The 16,383-nt window shown below is 29.4% G+C and overlaps 3 protein-coding genes across 3 annotated transcripts; all 3 read left to right on the forward strand.

Moving 5' to 3' along the window:
• Window positions 1–808: 808 nt before the first annotated feature.
• Window positions 809–7,742, forward strand: LOC145741302 (guanine nucleotide-binding protein subunit beta-5a-like). Its single transcript, XM_082558868.1, has 10 exons — window positions 809–985; window positions 1,313–1,452; window positions 1,702–1,820; window positions 2,280–2,490; window positions 3,670–3,813; window positions 4,075–4,166; window positions 4,953–5,001; window positions 6,089–6,185; window positions 6,630–6,796; window positions 6,875–7,742. Exons 1-10 carry the CDS (start codon window positions 871–873, stop codon window positions 6,884–6,886), a joined length of 1,146 nt encoding a protein of 381 aa, XP_082414994.1. The 5' UTR covers window positions 809–870; the 3' UTR covers window positions 6,887–7,742.
• A 912-nt stretch (window positions 7,743–8,654) lies between these two features.
• Window positions 8,655–10,959, forward strand: LOC145741301 (exocyst complex component 8-like). The gene has a single exon (XM_082558867.1). It carries the CDS (start codon window positions 8,717–8,719, stop codon window positions 10,820–10,822), a length of 2,106 nt encoding a protein of 701 aa, XP_082414993.1. The 5' UTR covers window positions 8,655–8,716; the 3' UTR covers window positions 10,823–10,959.
• Window positions 10,960–11,257: 298 nt separating this feature from the next.
• On the forward strand, window positions 11,258–15,246 carry LOC145741304 (very-long-chain (3R)-3-hydroxyacyl-CoA dehydratase-like). The gene is made up of 10 exons (XM_082558869.1): window positions 11,258–11,401; window positions 11,471–11,513; window positions 11,687–11,760; window positions 11,842–12,027; window positions 12,570–12,732; window positions 13,033–13,160; window positions 13,624–13,739; window positions 14,206–14,312; window positions 14,383–14,508; window positions 14,898–15,246. Exons 1-10 carry the CDS (start codon window positions 11,300–11,302, stop codon window positions 14,975–14,977), a joined length of 1,125 nt encoding a protein of 374 aa, XP_082414995.1. The 5' UTR covers window positions 11,258–11,299; the 3' UTR covers window positions 14,978–15,246.
• The last annotated feature ends 1,137 nt before the right edge of the window (window positions 15,247–16,383 follow it).

Raw genomic sequence — 16,383 nt, forward strand, 5'->3', positions numbered from 1 at the left:
GGTTTGAATGTAATGGGGAATCAAAACCGGGACCCCATGTAGTCAACCAAGTGTTCAAGCTACCATGCCACGCTGTTGGCAATTACATGAAATAACTTATATACACTTATAAATAAAGATTTATTTTTTGTGAGTTAGTAATATAGTTTTAAAATTAATTTAAACGTTAGTTAATAAAAACACTTGTTTCTTTCAATAACTACGAAATATTTTTTAGAGAAACGCAACAGAGGACTTTGTAAATTGTCCTAATACACACAAAAACTTTATTTTAATTTTCTCAAAACAAAAAAACCCGCTGTAAAAACCCAAAAACTTAATTTCTTTTAAAAAATTAAAAAGAAAATAGTTAAAAATATTTTCAGCTAGCATACCGGCTTAAACAAATTTTGCGGTCATTTGTGGTAACATTCGTCAAATACGTTTTGTTATGACAGTTTGGGGAGTGTTGTTGATTTTTTTGTTGAATTTTTACTCAATGGGTTAGCAATTGCGATATACAAGCCGGTTTTGTCAAAATAGACGACTATTTTTATCGTGTAATTAAGGTTACTGAAAATAAGTGCTATTTTTACTATTGTAGGCTCATTATTCGTAGTTGTTGACGTTTTTTTTACGAATTCAACGCAAAAAAATTATTTTATAAAATTTGGGCTGCCCGACTTTTAAAATTTATATTACTTTAGTTTAAGAAAGTTTATTTATCTTTTTAGTTTGTTTAATTATTAACATTATTAAATAGTCTTGCAGTCTGGCAGTAAAATTTATTTAATAAGTTTAAAAAATAATTGTTTTTTAGAAAAATTTACAAAAATATTTTTAAAAATTACCTAATGTAAATGTGCCAAACCTAATAAAAAAAAAAAAAAAATGTCTTCGGCTAAAACTGCTGCACGGTTAGACGCCATTGAAGCTTTAAAAAAAGAAGCTGAACAATTACGAAAGAAATTAACAGAAGACAGAAAAAAATTAAACGATGCAGAATGTAAGATTTTTTTTTTAACTTAATTAATTAAATTTTTGTGTTTATTTAATTTTATGCAACACATTGTATTATGAAAATATTGTTATTAATTGGTAGCACAAATAATTCAGGATATTAACTTTATTAGTCAACTTAATATGGAATTGTATTCAAAAATATGTCAAAATTGTTATATAGGAATTTAATATACAAGATTCATGGCATTACTTAATTTACTATCATTTAAAATATAATTTTTTAAGCTACTAACACTAAATTATCATGATAAAAAAAAATATTTTGACCATATTTTAATATTATTTTAATTTCTGTGTTTTTATTTTAAAGTGTTTTCAATGGCAAGTAAACCCGAGACCTGCAACCCTCCCTTTCAAGTCCGATGCCGCCGCATTTTAAAGGGACATTCTAGTAAAGTTTTGGACATGGATTGGTCTTCTGATAAGCGTAGAATAGTTAGTTCTTCACAGGTTAATATAGATTTTTGTTGATGTGTATATATATATATATATAGCTTAGAACTTTTGGTTTTAAAACTTTTGTATCTAAAATTAAAGCAAGTTTATTAATATAGGCCTATGTATCCGGAGAAGTTCTAATTAAAAATTTTATATATATACCTTTCAGTCCTTAAATTACCTTATTTCTTTTATAGTAAATTTTTAAAGTGGGTATATACAAATTAAAAACTAAAGTATATATTTTTGTTTTTTTTCTAGGATGGCAAAATTCTAGTATGGGATGCTTTCACTACGAATAAAGAACATGCAATTAGTCTGCCAACTACTTGGGTTAATGCGTGTGCTTATGCACCATCAGGAGGTTCCATTGCTTGCGGGTAACCGTAAATTTAAACTTTTTAAAACAATTTTCATGAAACCTGTTTAATAGGGTTTAAATTAATAAGAAAAAAAACGACAGGGTTATGTGATGGTTAGAACACTTGGCTTTATTGCATAAGGTTCTGGGTTTGATCTTCATTGCTTTCATGCAATAGTGTCTTTAAGTAAGGTTCTATGAACGAACTACTGCTAAGGCAACACTTAATCACCAGCTTAATTACAGGACAATTATATTCTATAATATCTTAAACTGTCAAAGGCAACTCGAGACTAGGTCAGGGTAACAGATGTAACTCTATGATTAGGTTGTGAAAGCGACCTTACCACCCCGAGGATAAATAAATGTGAATCAAAATTTGAATCTGTATAGTTTGTTAGTACCAATTTTACTTTTCAATATTTCTTTTAAACTTTTATTAAATTTTTGAATTCCCTGAACTAAATATACTTTTTAGGGGTCTCGACAACAAATGTTCTGTATTTCCTCTTCACTCTACTGCCCCCAGTGGCTCAACCTTCACCAATTCTTCAAACTCTCAAAAAGCCACGACCACTTCAACGAACTCAAACGACAATGCAGCTGGGAACATAATGTTACAAAGAAAAGTGGTAGCGATGCACACTAGTTATATTTCAGCTTGCACTTTTACACATTCTGATTACCAGGTATAAATTTATTTTTTTTTAATTTTTTTTTTTTTTTGTATAAGGACAACTGTAAATAAGTAATTTTATTTATGTAATTAGGACATGAAGTCAGTTTTTTCATGGAAGTTTAATGAGTATAAAACCCTTCAGTAGGTCATGTTAAATATTAGTTTTTGATTTTTTTTAGGTTGTTATTTTTATGGATTAGGTTGCATGGATGAAAAAGTTATTAAATATGATTTTTTTCATTAATACTTATTTTTAAAGACTTATTTGTATTAAAATTATAACAATTATTTAACAATTTAAAAAATGTGTTTTAAAAAGCTGTAAAGAGCAATCATTCTATAAGGCAAATGTATGGTTTAACCATTTTATTGAATTTTAATTCTATAATCCTCTATTGAAATGATAGTAAGGCTATTATATTGACAAACCTATTAAAACGATACTTATCTAAAATTGATTTTTCGAATAATTAAAAAACTGATTTTAAAAATAAAGTAGGATTTTCAATTAAAGATTCTATAGCCTATAAAATATTCAGTAGTTATATTGTTTTGAACTTAATTCATATATCAAAATCGACTTTTAAACAGTATTTAATACAATTTTTAATATAAAATTCAACTCATGCTCTTATTAAGCTTTAAAAATCAATAAGCTATAGAGTATAGAACCTTGAGTCATTCTTTTGTTTGCGTATTGCATGTTATCGATAACATATTTCCTTAAAACATGATTTTAACGGTTATCATTTTACAAAAACACAATTTGTTGTTCAATATTGGTAATCTATCGCTTAACATTTTAGTGTTATGACATGCTTAATATAGGAAACTAATAAATCATAATAAATTTATAATGTTTAGTTGGTATGGTTATTAATTATGAATGATAAATATTTAAGTGTGTTTGTTTATTATACGAAAAACAAAAAATATGAATAAATAAAACCGTATTTGTTTAAAAATATTTTATGCCGAAATTGTTTAAAAATATGATTTTTTTGTTATTAATTAGTGCCTAAGTAAATAATATATCGTTTAATAAAAGTTAAATCAATGCTTGTGAAATTTATTTACATCTAACAAAAATAAGTAACAAAAATTAAAAAAAATAAACAAAACAATGTTAAAATTTTTTTTAGAAAAATTAAACATTTTTTTGAATCTTGGAAATTCTTTATGTTTTTAGATTTTAACGGCATCGGGAGATAGTACTTGTGCATTATGGGATGTCGAAAGTAGTCAGTTGCTACAGAGTTTTCATGGACATCAGTCCGATGTTATGGATGCTGCTCTCTCACCATCTGAAACTGGGAACCTTTTTGTTTCGGGGGTAAAATTTTTTTAAATTAGAAAAATTTTAAAATTAAAATTATTTTTTTATTGTCAAATTTTATTTTCTAATTTTGAAATACTTAGAAGGGTAGATCTTATATTTTAAGCAGTTTAAATTATTAAGCAAGGCTTAGATTGCCAAATCCAGTTCAGTTGAATAAATTTTTAATATTAAAATACTAAAAAGCACTTTTCAAATAAATTTTTAATATTAAAATACTAAAAAACACTTTACAAATTTTAAATGTTTTTTTTTTAGGGTTGTGACAAAACAGCTTGCGTTTGGGATATGAGGACAGCAAAATGTGTTCAATCTTTCCAAACTCATATTTCCGATATCAACTCAGTTAGGTTAGTGGAATATAACCTATATCTAACAGCAGACTTTATATTTCTTTAATTTTTTTTATTTTTTTATTTATTTATTTATTCGTGATGTTAGAAGGTCGACTTCACGACCTAAACATAAAGCAACATCATTTTTTTTTGTATATATGTATATCTTTATCCTTGATGTGGAAAGGAGGAATGCGTGCCCTAAACATAGAGTAACCAGTCTCGAGTTGCCTGTGGCAGTTTGGGATATTATAGAGACTATAATTGCATGGTAATGATGCTGCTGATTAGGCATTGGCTCAGCAGAAGTTTATACCATTTATAGTGCCTTACTTAAGGGTGCTACAGCATGAGAGCAGTGGGGATTAAACCCACGACCTCATGGTGGTGTAGCAAGTGTTCTTACCACTACACCGCGCTGACGGTTAAGTTACCCCCTTAGTCTCGAGTTGCCTATGGCAGTTTGGGATATTATGGACTACATTTGTAAAGGGATTTTAATGGTTGGATAGCTATTTTTAATGTTATATATTTGTATCAAATTTAAGATTGCCTTAAGCCTAATGAGCTGTAGTGTAGAATATTTTATTCGGATCAATATTTTTCATGGTCTTAAGTAGTTTTATTGATCCAGATTCTACCATCATGGATATTTAATAATATATTATAAAAATTAAATAGCGTATTTTTTAATAAAAAAAAAATTAAACCTTTTTATTTAAATAGGTCAAAATATTTTAAAAATTTTTTTTTATTATTTTTTAAATATTAAATATATATTTTTTTTAAATATTTTTTTAGATGGTTTCCAACTGGCGAAGCATTTGCAACAGGTTCAGACGATGGAACGGTAGGCTTATTAATTTTAAAATAAAATATATCATTTGTATAAGCGAGTATATAGGCCAAATTTTTAGGCAATTTTTGTTATTAAAAATTTGCACAGATTTTTAAAAGGTCATACATAGGCTATTGCGTTCAATAATTTTAAGGTCTTGTTGTTTATATTAATTATTTATACGCGCTGGCTGCTATATCAATGCACACAAAATATTACGATATATCTTTAAGCGTAGTCAAGCATATGCATATAAATATACTTATAAGAAGATATAGAAAAATTAAGTAATCAAGTAAGTTTTAAATTCGGCAATCACTTTTTATATTATTTCGTTTTACTACATTTTTTTAACAGTTTTCTATAAAAAAAATGCACTACCCTTACATTTTTTTACATACATTTTTGCACAAAAATGATATTTTTTATTTTAATTTAAAAAAAAATAATATATTAAAAAAAAATACATTACCCTTAAAAAATACATTACTTTTACATTTTTTTACATACATTTTTGCACAAAAAATGTTATATATACATATTTTATTCCAATTTAAAAAAAAGATAAAATATTTTAAAACAAAATTAGTTTCCAAAATTTTAAACAACCCGGTTAAAATATTTGAACAAATTTAATAAAAATCGTCCGTAATGCCGTTGTGTAATAACGGAAATATGTTTTAATCGTGGGTATACCGTCCATGATTGATTTTTTAAACGTTAGTTGACGTTTTGCAACCATTTCTATGTTAGTTGTATTGATAATTTCTATTTTTAGCCAGCTCTTAGTACTTAGTGCATAATTTCCATTATATAAGTGTTCGTGAGCACTGTGATTTTAAACCAAATGCTTTTTAATATTTAATAAAAATTCCGTTTAAAATTTATAAAGATAATTTTATCATTTAAAAAAAAAAAATTTTATCATTTAATATTTTAAAATATTTCAGTTTAAGTTAACGTGTTTTAAAAATAAATCATATAATTGTAAAAAAAATTGCACATTTTTTTATTTTGCCCTACTTTTTACTTAACTGTTACAATATTATTTATATTTTAGTTTAACTTTTATGAGCTTAAAAATGTGTTTTTGTTTTAGATACGATCTTATGATTTAAGGGCGGACAGAGAAATTGGTTGTTACGAAAAACGAAGTGTTTTATTCGGAGTTAATTCCTTAGACTTCTCTGTCAGTGGTACGATATTAATTCTTGTTCGTTAAAAAAAATTAATATTTACTTTTTAATTAAATTATTGATAGTTAGTTTAACCGGCAGCGTGGTGTAGTGGTAAGAACATTTGCTACACCCCTATGAGGTCGTGGGTTTAATTCCCATTGCTCTCATGCGGTAGCGCCTCTGAGTAAGGCATTATAAACGAAATAAACTCTTGCTGAGCCAACACTTTATCAGCAGCTTAATTATCGGGAAAATATTATCTATAATATTGTCAAAAGGGAACTTAAGAAAAAATGCCAAAAGCAACTTGAAACTGGGTCGGGGTAACTGAAGTTACTCTATATTTAGAACGTAAAGTCGACCTTCCTACATCAAGGATAAAGATATATATATAAACATAGACAACGTAAGGCTGGACATCTAAAATAAATCGAGATTGTAAAAAGTTTTGTTTTCCAACAGGGCGCCTGATTTTCGGGGCTTATAACGATTACTTAGTCCACGTTTGGGACACGATTAAAGGAACAAAAGTCGCCGCCTTATTCGGCCACGAAAATCGGGTCAGTTGTCTTCGAATGTCCCCGGACGGGACCGCATTCTGCACCGGGAGTTGGGACTCGACGCTCCGGGTAATTTTAAAAAAAAATGATAATTTAAAATTTTTTTTTTTGACTTAATTTTTTTTTATAATTTAATTTTTTTTTAAGGTCTGGGCGTAAATCGTTGAACAAAAACTTTTACCGGTCTCGCTACCGCTACCACAGCCTATTGCAATGTTATGACGTTATCACCGTAATTTGTGACGTCATAATCGGCCATTGTTACGTTATCGTAGTTGGCACGACATCGCTATTGCATCTTCAAGCCACGAGGCTCTTAAGTTTTTTTTTTAGTGTTTTATTTTTTTTACTTCACAAACTCGTTTTTAGTCAAGGAAAATAATATTGATGATGTAATAAAGGGCACAAATTTATTTAATTTTAACAGTTTCTTTAATTCTTCTTTTTTTTGAATAAATTTTTTTTACTGCTGTTGCTGTACACAACCAAATTTTATCGTAAGTCACGTGACCAAGTTAACACGTGACTTTTTATCTATTTTTTTCCTTTGCACAGTTTTTTGTCTTTTTAGAAATTTTTGCCCAGAAATTTTAAATTTTGTTTGTGAGAATACAGACCAATTTTTATTTTGACTTGATTGTTTTTCGGTTACTTAATATTTTATTCTTTTTTTTGCTTTTTTTCGATATATTTTGCGTGCGTATTTATTCAGAATTTTTTTTTGTGTTTTTTTTTTGACAAGAACTGAAGTTCCTTTTTTTGTGTGTTGTCCTTTATTTTCTTCAAGAATAGGATGTCGAAAGAGCAAATATTAAGCAAATAATTAATTTGTTAAATAATGCTTATGTAAGGAATTTAATATTTTACTCTTTTTTTTAAATTGCAAACCATGACAAAATTTTTATTTTTTGGGGGGTTTTGATTTTTTTGACAAAAAATTACCTTAAAATTTTGTTTAACAATCAACGCGTTATGTACTCCGTCTTTTCTGTTACGTTGTTGAGTTGGTTTTTGTGTTATGTGCAATTTTACTTTTATGAAACAACGTGGGATTGTAACTTTGTTTGAATTATAAAGAGAAAAAGAATGATTTTTAGGATTTGGTTTTTATTTTCGGCAAGGCTTAGTTAGTGTAGCAGGCGACGTAACAACTTAACTAGTTAGTATAACTAGATTTTTAATAATACAAAGTTAAAATAAGGACAACCTTAAACTTGTTAATGGACTGGCAGCGTGGTGTAGTGGTAAGAACACTTGCTACAACACACATGAGGTCGTGGGTTCAATCCTCACTAATCTCATGCTTTGCCCTTTAGTAAGGCGCCATAAACGGTATGAGCTCCTGCTGAGCCAGCACTTAATCAGCAGCATAGTTACCAGGCAATTATAATCTATAATATCCCAAACTGCCACAGGCAACTCGAGATTGAGTCGGAGTAACTGATGTTACTCTATGTTTAAGTCACGCATTCGACAATCCCACATTGAGGATAAATATATATACAAAAAAAATACTGTCCAAATAAAATGTTTTTAGCCGATAAATTCAAATCGTTAGATGGGGCAAAAGAGCTGTTGGTCGTCGTCAATAACTTTTGCTAGTTGGTTGGTTTTAATAAAATAGTTGAAATAAGTATTTAGTTGTTAAAAATATTTAAAATACAAAGTATATACGTAAGATTTTGTGTAGCAAAAATGCTGTGACAGTTTAGTCTAGAAGATTTATCATTTTTGTAATCTTATAAGGATCTCTTTTGTCTGTTAGGTTTAACTTTAAAGTTTCCTGTTTTGTAAGTCTGTTGTTTTAAAGTGTGAAAGCCACGTTTGTTTTAGGTGTTTACCGTATGACCGTCAATTTAAACGTTGTAGTGTCATAATCATGAATAATAAATATTTTGTCTCTTAAGCATAAACATAATATTTTTATTATTAAGGCCAACGTGTTTATATTAAGTCTGTTTGTCTGTAAGTTCTTTGTCAATTTATAAAATGGCAGAGGGTTCAAAGAATATGCCCAAAATGACCAATGCACTTGGTAAAACATTGGGTCATCGTAATTTTGAGCCGGCAAAGTTTGCAAAAAGCATAAGTGCTCAATCTGATGGAGATAAAGACCTACAGGAAAATCGACAAAGGATTCAAACTTTAGGTGATGAAACAGCGCAGATTTTAAAGAAACAAGTATACCTTAACTACCAACAGTTTATTGATACAGCAAAAGAGATTTCATATTTAGAAGGCGAAATGTTTCAGCTCAACCACATTTTGACGGAGCAGAAAAACTTGATGGAGACGATGGTGCAGGCATCGACTTCTAAAAGCAGAGACGATAAACCAACCGAAGAAAGTGAACAGAAAGAAAAGTTGATTGAGATTGAGCACGAGCAGAAAAAAGCAATGTCAGCTTTGCTTGGTAAGGTAGAAGGTTGTTCAAATATCGTCGAAGCCAAGGGCCGGTATTTAGTTCATGATGGTGATGTAATAGAGCTAAATCAGGATAATTTTAACCATTTATCCAAAATCCATTTATTTCTTTTTAACGACAGTGTTTTGGTTACCACATGGGTTGCTACCAGAAGAGGAAATGCCATCGCCGGAAAATACAAATTCCAAGTTTTATGGGAGATCGAAACACTGGGTGTTGTAAATGCAAGGGATATAGGGCCTGTAAAAAATGCCTTCAAGGTTATGATATTCCCAGATGCGAGGATGTTTCAATGCGAGACCTCCAAAGAAAAACGTGAATGGCTTGACAACATGGATAAAGTGAAGAGGAAATTTTTAAGCGACAAGGAAAAAAAGCAAGATTTAGTCTCACCTACATCACCTACTTCTCCGTCTAAGGGTTTCAACCCCTTTTTAGATTTTGATAAAGCTGAAGAAAAAGACCAAAAGCCCAAGACCAAACCTCAAGAGGAAATTTTAGATGATCGACTTAACGCAGATTGGTTGCAGCAGATGCCAGAAGATTTAGATGTTTATATTGCACAGAGAAATTTTGAGCAAGCTGTTGACAGCATTGCCAAAACAAAGGTCTACTTAGAAGATATACCCAAGTCACCAGCTAAACAAGAGTTTGAAACTAAGTTGGTTAATCGTACTAACCAACTGGTTGATGTTCTTGCCAGAGAGTTACGATCATCACCCGATCGTAGTTTAAGAGGTGGTCCCAGAGTCGTCAGACGTCCTGTTGTGCTACTTATTCGCCTAAATGAAATATCAAAAGCGTGTAACCTGTTTTTAGCTAATCGAAGCAGTGCTGTAGCTTTTGCGATTCGCCAGTTGCGAACAGAAGGATCCTTGTCACTTTACATTGGCAAATTATGTAAAGTTTTCTTCAGTAACATGAACGAAACTGCCGGTGAATTTAACCAGGCTTTTCAATCGATTCCTGGTTGTTACTCAGAGTTTGTAGTATGGGCACAAAGTGAGCTAACCACGTTTGTTTCAATTTTTTCTAGTCAAGTTTTTGGTAGCGCTGATATTAGTGAGGTCGCAGAATGTGTCGCTACAGCACAATCTTTATGCCACAAACTGAAATCTCTACAACTTGACCTCGAGTTTTTTCTTAACTCGCTATTGAGCGAGCATATCGAGAGATTTCTAAAAGACCACAAACAGAAGTTAATCGACGCAACTAAACTCAGAAATTCCGAAGAACTATGGAAACCGACTAACATGGGGACACCACAAAACATGGAAACGCTTATAGAGGAAATGATGGAACTGGGAATTAAAAACTTTATGAATTACTGCTTTGATGAATGTTTCGTTCGGTTGACTGGCTCGACCTTAGCTTTCACAAGGTCGATTTTAATTCATGTTGAAAGTGCTGTCAAAATGCTGTTACCCGATCTGCAGAAACCGATTCTTTTAAACATCACTGCTATTATGAAATCATACACAGACTTCACATCGGGTTGTTTAAAATGCGAGACAGAGAGGCCCGCAAAAGCAAAACTGATCAAGATAAATGCTGGTTTTGTTGCCGAATGTCTTATGCCAATTATTGAAAACAAAATACAAAAAGCGATACATCATTCACCAAAACAGTTGGTTGAATTGCGAATTGCTTTCACCAAAGAAATTTCTTAAATATTTGCTTTAAAATAATCTTTTTCAAATAAATATTATCTATTTTGAATACACAATTTCAGCTAAATATTATAATATGCTGCAAACTTGGGATATATGTATACATATATAAACAGATAGATTTTTTTGAATTTAATAATAAGGCTTTAAAATTATTGTCTAAAGTAATTTAAATTTGATTTCTGTTTTTTTTTTGTGTTTATTTTATCTTCTGAATATTGCTATTTTACAACATTGAATTATTTTAATTTTGCTACAAAATACTAATAAGTATATTATATACAACTTTTGGTTTACTATTAAAGTTATAAACTGATTTTTGAATATATTTTAATATATAGTGCTGTGCCCTGATTTCTATTATTACTTTTGTGCAATTACGTTAAAATGCTAAACATTTATCTATATCTATATATTATTCTAATATTTATCTTCCCAAAAATCAAGGTGTTAGTTTGAAATTAAAATCTGTTAAAAATGTCGGAGGAATTTGAGGAGGTAAATGTTTATAGTCCTACAGTTAAGTGGTCGCAAAGAAAAGGATCAATTTCATTACAAGTTATGATTTCAGATAGTGGGGTAAAGTAGTTGTTTAATTTTTGCTTAAATTTTTTTTTGGTTTTTTATTAATTTTTGACTTCTTTTTAGGATAGCAAAGTAGATATATCAGAAAACTCCATCACTTTTCAAGGTTAGATTTATCATTTTTTTGCTTTTCTATATTATTTTTTGGGGCTTAAGAAATCTTAACTAAAAAAATAAAAATTAAACAAATTTAAAAAAAAAATTTCACATCTTTTTTTGGACAAATTTTGTTTAAAATACATTTTTTTAATTTTTCATGTTAAATTTTTATTTTAACAGCTCAAGGCAACGGTGCAAAGGGATTAAACTTGTATAAATTTACTCTTAACTTTCACAAGTCTATTATAAGAGAGGTATGAGATTTTTAGTAAAATTTTCTTTGTTTAAAAACAAAAAAAAAATTTTTGAAATAGAAATTTAAAATTTTTTTTTAGTCATGCTTGTATAAGCATACTGATAGTAGAACAGAGATTCTGATAACTAAAAAAGAGGAAGAGTGGTGGCCGCGGCTTGTGCCACAGAACGAAAAGAAGCCTCATTTTTTGAAATTGGATTTTGATAAATGGATTGATGAGTCAGATGAGGAAGAATTTCAAAAAAAATTAGAGGAACAAAAATTGGTAAGATTTTTTTGATCTTCAGTGTGAAAAGGTTGACTTAACGACCTTAACCTAATGTAACACTGGTTACCCCGACCCAGTCTCAAGTTGACTTTTGGCAGTTTAAGATATTATTGATTTTTATTGTTCCCTAATTATAAGCTGCTGATTAAGTGCTGGCTCAGCAGGAGTTTATACCATTTATAGCGCCTTACCCAAAGACGCTACAGCATGGAAGCAGTGGGAATTGAACCCAGGACCTCATGTAGCCTCGCTAAGTGTTTTAAAACGTTACTCAACATTGGTTTAAGGTTTATTGGATTTTGATTTATTTTGTCCTCTGTTTGTATAAGGATCTGATTGCTTTAGTTAATTATTAATAAAAATGTACTACCTGTATCAAACATTATATTATAAGTATTTTAATAAAACCAAAAGTGAAAAATTAGTCAATTTTCAAAAATAGCATAATGGTTAGAAAAGTAAGTGAAAATTTTAAAATGTAATGAATTATAAATAATAAACCAACTACAAAGCTAACAGTGTAAATTTTTTAATTTTAGGCAGAACTTCAGAAAAAAATGTTACAGTCTAATCTTAGCAAGGAAAGCGAGATCGCAAATTTTCTTCAAAATTTTTACATTATTATGTACAACTGTGTGCAGTTGTTTTTCTTTCTTATAATTGTTTCTGTGAGTCTGGGTGGAAGGCTGATAAGTGGTCCAGGTAAGATTGTAAATAATGCGTTTTAATAAATTATATTATAATAAATTTGCCAATTTGTTTTTGGTTTATCAGAAAAATCCAAATTATAGCTTCTTTTTCAAGAGTGCTACCTATAGAAGCAGTGGGTATCGAACATAAGACTTTATGTAGCAAAGCCAGAGTTCTAACTATTTTACAACACCTCTGGTTTATATATTTAAATTGTACTACACAATTCCTTTTATTATTTATTTAATTCTATTTATAATTTAAATTAATGTTATGCATAACCAATTTTTTTTGAATTTTTAATTTTTCAAGATTTTTATGAACAATCTTACCACTCTGTTGGAATCCTTGTTTATTTTGCTGTTATTTTATCCTACCTCGAACCTTTACATCCACTCTTAGGATTGGTTAAAAGTGGGTCATTAGTCCCATTTCTTCAGGTTAGTTTTAAAAAAATATTAAATACAAATTACAAATAATTCAACTCAGTGTAGAATTTTTTGGTAAATTTTCTCTCTCTATATATTTTTTTTTTTATTTATCCTCGATGTGGGAAAGTCTACTTTATGACCTTAACATAGAGAACCATCAGTTACCCCAACCCAGTCCTGGGTTGTCTTTGGCAGTTTGGGATATTATAGATTATATTTGCCCGATAATTAAGCTGCTGATCAAGTATTGGCTTAGCAGGAGTTTATATCGTTTATAGCGCCCTACTAAAGTGTGCTACAGTATGAAAGCAGGGGAATTGAACCCAGGACATCATATAGTAAAGCCAAGTGTTCTGACCTTACACCATGCTTACAGCTACATAGATTTTAATGTTGTATTTTTTATGATTACTTTTTTAATACTTATTGATATTTTAATTTAGTTATTGATGTAAAAAATATTGTTGTATAGGTAAGTGGACGGTGTTTAGCTTTATTATGTTTGTGGCTTTCTTCAGACAATATAGAAGGCAAGGGACAGATGGTTTGGAATTTATATGTTTTTTGGGGCCTAGCTGAAATTATAAGGTATATTACAAAACTTTATACTTTTAGGCAACATATTTTTTACTTTAGTTTGTGTCATTTTTTTAAAAATTACGTTATGGTTAGGTAATAATTGCATTACAAAAGATTTATTTTTTAAGATTTTATTTTTAAGCTTATTTTTTGATTCTGCTTATATACAATATTTTGATGCCATAATTACATAGTTTATTTTTTTAACTACTTTTATATCGATATATTATTTAAATAAATATTATTTTTTAGTAAAAACATTTATAGCAATGCCATTTGGAACATTTGTAGCAGTGCATTCAATGCTATTTAGCTATGCTATTAAGTTTTTAGTAGTTTAGTTACAACCCAAGCAAATAACCAATCAGAATTAGCTACATTAGCAAGAAAAGTAACAAAAAACCCACTTCAACAGAAGAGGGAGATTTAAAAAAAATATTTTTTTAAAAATTGAATAACTATTAATTTTGTTTAGATATCCAAATTATATTTTACAAATCCTAAAAAAGGAAAATAATATGGTGACTTGGTTGAGATATCATACTTGGATATTTCTTTATCCTCTAGGAGGCTTTGCCGAATGTAAGTATAAACACAATTTTATAAATATTACAATTTCAACTTGTAAAGAATTATTTTTTTAAATTTTTAGTTCAAATTATAAGGAACGCTGCTGCAATATTTAATGAGAAAAATTTATATAATTTAAACATTACTGAAAATTTGACAATTTCGTTTGGAAGTTTTTTGAAAGTGTACAGTCTTCTTTTGATACCATGTAAGTGCTTTTGTTTTTTACATTTATCCTCGATGTGGGAAGGTCGACTTTACAACCTAAATACATAATAACATCAATTGACCCAGTCTCAAGGTGCCTTCAGCAGTTTGGGATATTATAGATTATAATTGGCCGATAATTTACCTGCTGATTAAGTATTGGCTCAGGCTCATCAGGAGTTTATACCGTTTAAAGCACCTTACTAAATGGCACTAAAGTATGCAAGCAGTGGAAACAAAACTCAGGACCTTGTATTGTGAACCAAGTCAATTAGAGACAGAATATAATTTAATATAGGCCTATTTTTAACCCATTTTTAAATACCATTTATTAGTGGGTAATGCCCAATGCCTAACTTATAAAAATAAAACGGATTTTTGTTTTTTTAGCCATTGCTTTAATGATGAGACATATGTGGAAATTAAGGCAGAAAAAATACGGAAAACGCAAAGTTTTTAAACAAGCCTAACTTTTTACCCAAAATTAAACTAACTGAAATAGTTATAAAATAGTAAAAAATAATTTTTATGTAACAAATATAATATTTTATTTATAGGCATTACACTAGCCAATTATTTAGTTTTATGTTTGTAATTTTGTAAGAATTGTTTTTAAGTTAATGCAGTTTTAATTAAAATATTAATTGTTAACGCTGTATGTATATAAAAATGGGAGAATTTAAGTGATAATATAATTAATATATATGCACCTGTAAAAAAATAAAGGGTTAGCCTGACATTTTATTGGCATTTGCAATTTTTAAAAACTAAATAAGTTTAGTTTTTTTTAAAGTTTTTACGCTATAAATTAGTAAAATTACTTATTAAATTGGTTTGAGTGTAATTTTTACAAAAATAAGGACAATGTGTGAATCTAAATACAAACAATAAAGAACTCTAAATATATTTAAACAAGTGTCGAAAGCTCGCTAGAGGTTTGCGAAGACGACGACTGATTTTGTTGGTTTTCCTTGGTCTCCTTAACTTGGTTTTCTTTTTGGCTGCTACTTATTATAGCAATCTTTATATTTGAGGCATCTTTTCGCTTTTTACAGCTTTTAATATCACGTATGTTTTGATCGGGACTAATTTGTTTTTCTTCAAGTTTGTTGCCGGACGTTTCTTCTAATTTTTTGGTTTGTTTTCTTTTTTCGATATACGAATATAACGCAGAATGGTTGCTATGAAATTGAAGAGCGTCTTCATATTTCGGTAAAGATTTATTTATTTCGTGTTGCGCATTTCTATGTGTAGCGCATGCGCAAACGGCGTTTCTATGCGACGAGCATGCTTCCAACTGTCCAGTTACTTGTTCAGAACAGTTCTGTAACTTTTGAGGACTAGATGTGTACCTCCATTTTGTAAGGTGGAACGGTGTATTTTCCCGCATTTTGTGGTAGGCTTTGTAATTATAAACCGAGTTTTGTAGCTGGTGCCATTTATAGTAGGAATAAGCAAATGCATACAAAATAAACAAGGCTGACACGCCGAGTATTGAGATAGCGATCAAGGCTGAGATGTGAGTAAATTCCATATACAGGTAGCAGCTTAAACCTTAAAATATTGGCTAATTAAGTCAGTACAACGTAACCAGTTAAAATATACGTGTTGCTATTATTTGATATTTATCTATTTGTAAATGTTGAAAAAATATTGTTTGGGCTATGATATACATTTGTGCAGTTAAATTATGTTACTTACTAGCCATAAACAGAGGTATGCTTATAAAAGTTGAAAATGTTGCCACAAATCTTATTACACCAACTTCGCGAAAATAAAACAATTTTCTGCAACATTAACATAAAATCAATTATCTAAGATTTAATTTTGTAACTGCATAGGCTTAATAATTAATTTTGGTAATAGTTTTTTCATT

This window comes from Corella eumyota, chromosome 2 (assembly GCF_963082875.1).
Source record: "Corella eumyota chromosome 2, kaCorEumy4.1, whole genome shotgun sequence".
In the NCBI taxonomy this organism is placed as follows: Eukaryota; Metazoa; Chordata; class Ascidiacea; order Phlebobranchia; family Corellidae; genus Corella; species Corella eumyota.

What these genes read in the sequence shown, in the direction of transcription:
- LOC145741301 (XM_082558867.1), top strand. Translation starts at nt 8,717, where the DNA reads ATGGCAGAGGGTTCAAAGAATATGCCCAAAATGACCAATGCACTTGGT.
- LOC145741304 (XM_082558869.1), top strand. Translation starts at nt 11,300, where the DNA reads ATGTCGGAGGAATTTGAGGAGGTAAATGTTTATAGTCCTACAGTTAAG. An exon ending in TTATGATTTCAGATAGTGGG is followed by an intron (nt 11,402 to 11,470) that starts GTAAAGTAGTTG and finishes ACTTCTTTTTAG; the next exon opens with GATAGCAAAGTAGATATATC. An exon ending in CATTAGTCCCATTTCTTCAG is followed by an intron (nt 13,161 to 13,623) that starts GTTAGTTTTAAA and finishes ATTGTTGTATAG; the next exon opens with GTAAGTGGACGGTGTTTAGC.
- LOC145741302 (XM_082558868.1), top strand. Translation starts at nt 871, where the DNA reads ATGTCTTCGGCTAAAACTGCTGCACGGTTAGACGCCATTGAAGCTTTA. An exon ending in AAAATTAAACGATGCAGAAT is followed by an intron (nt 986 to 1,312) that starts GTAAGATTTTTT and finishes TTTATTTTAAAG; the next exon opens with TGTTTTCAATGGCAAGTAAA. An exon ending in CTTAGACTTCTCTGTCAGTG is followed by an intron (nt 6,186 to 6,629) that starts GTACGATATTAA and finishes GTTTTCCAACAG; the next exon opens with GGCGCCTGATTTTCGGGGCT.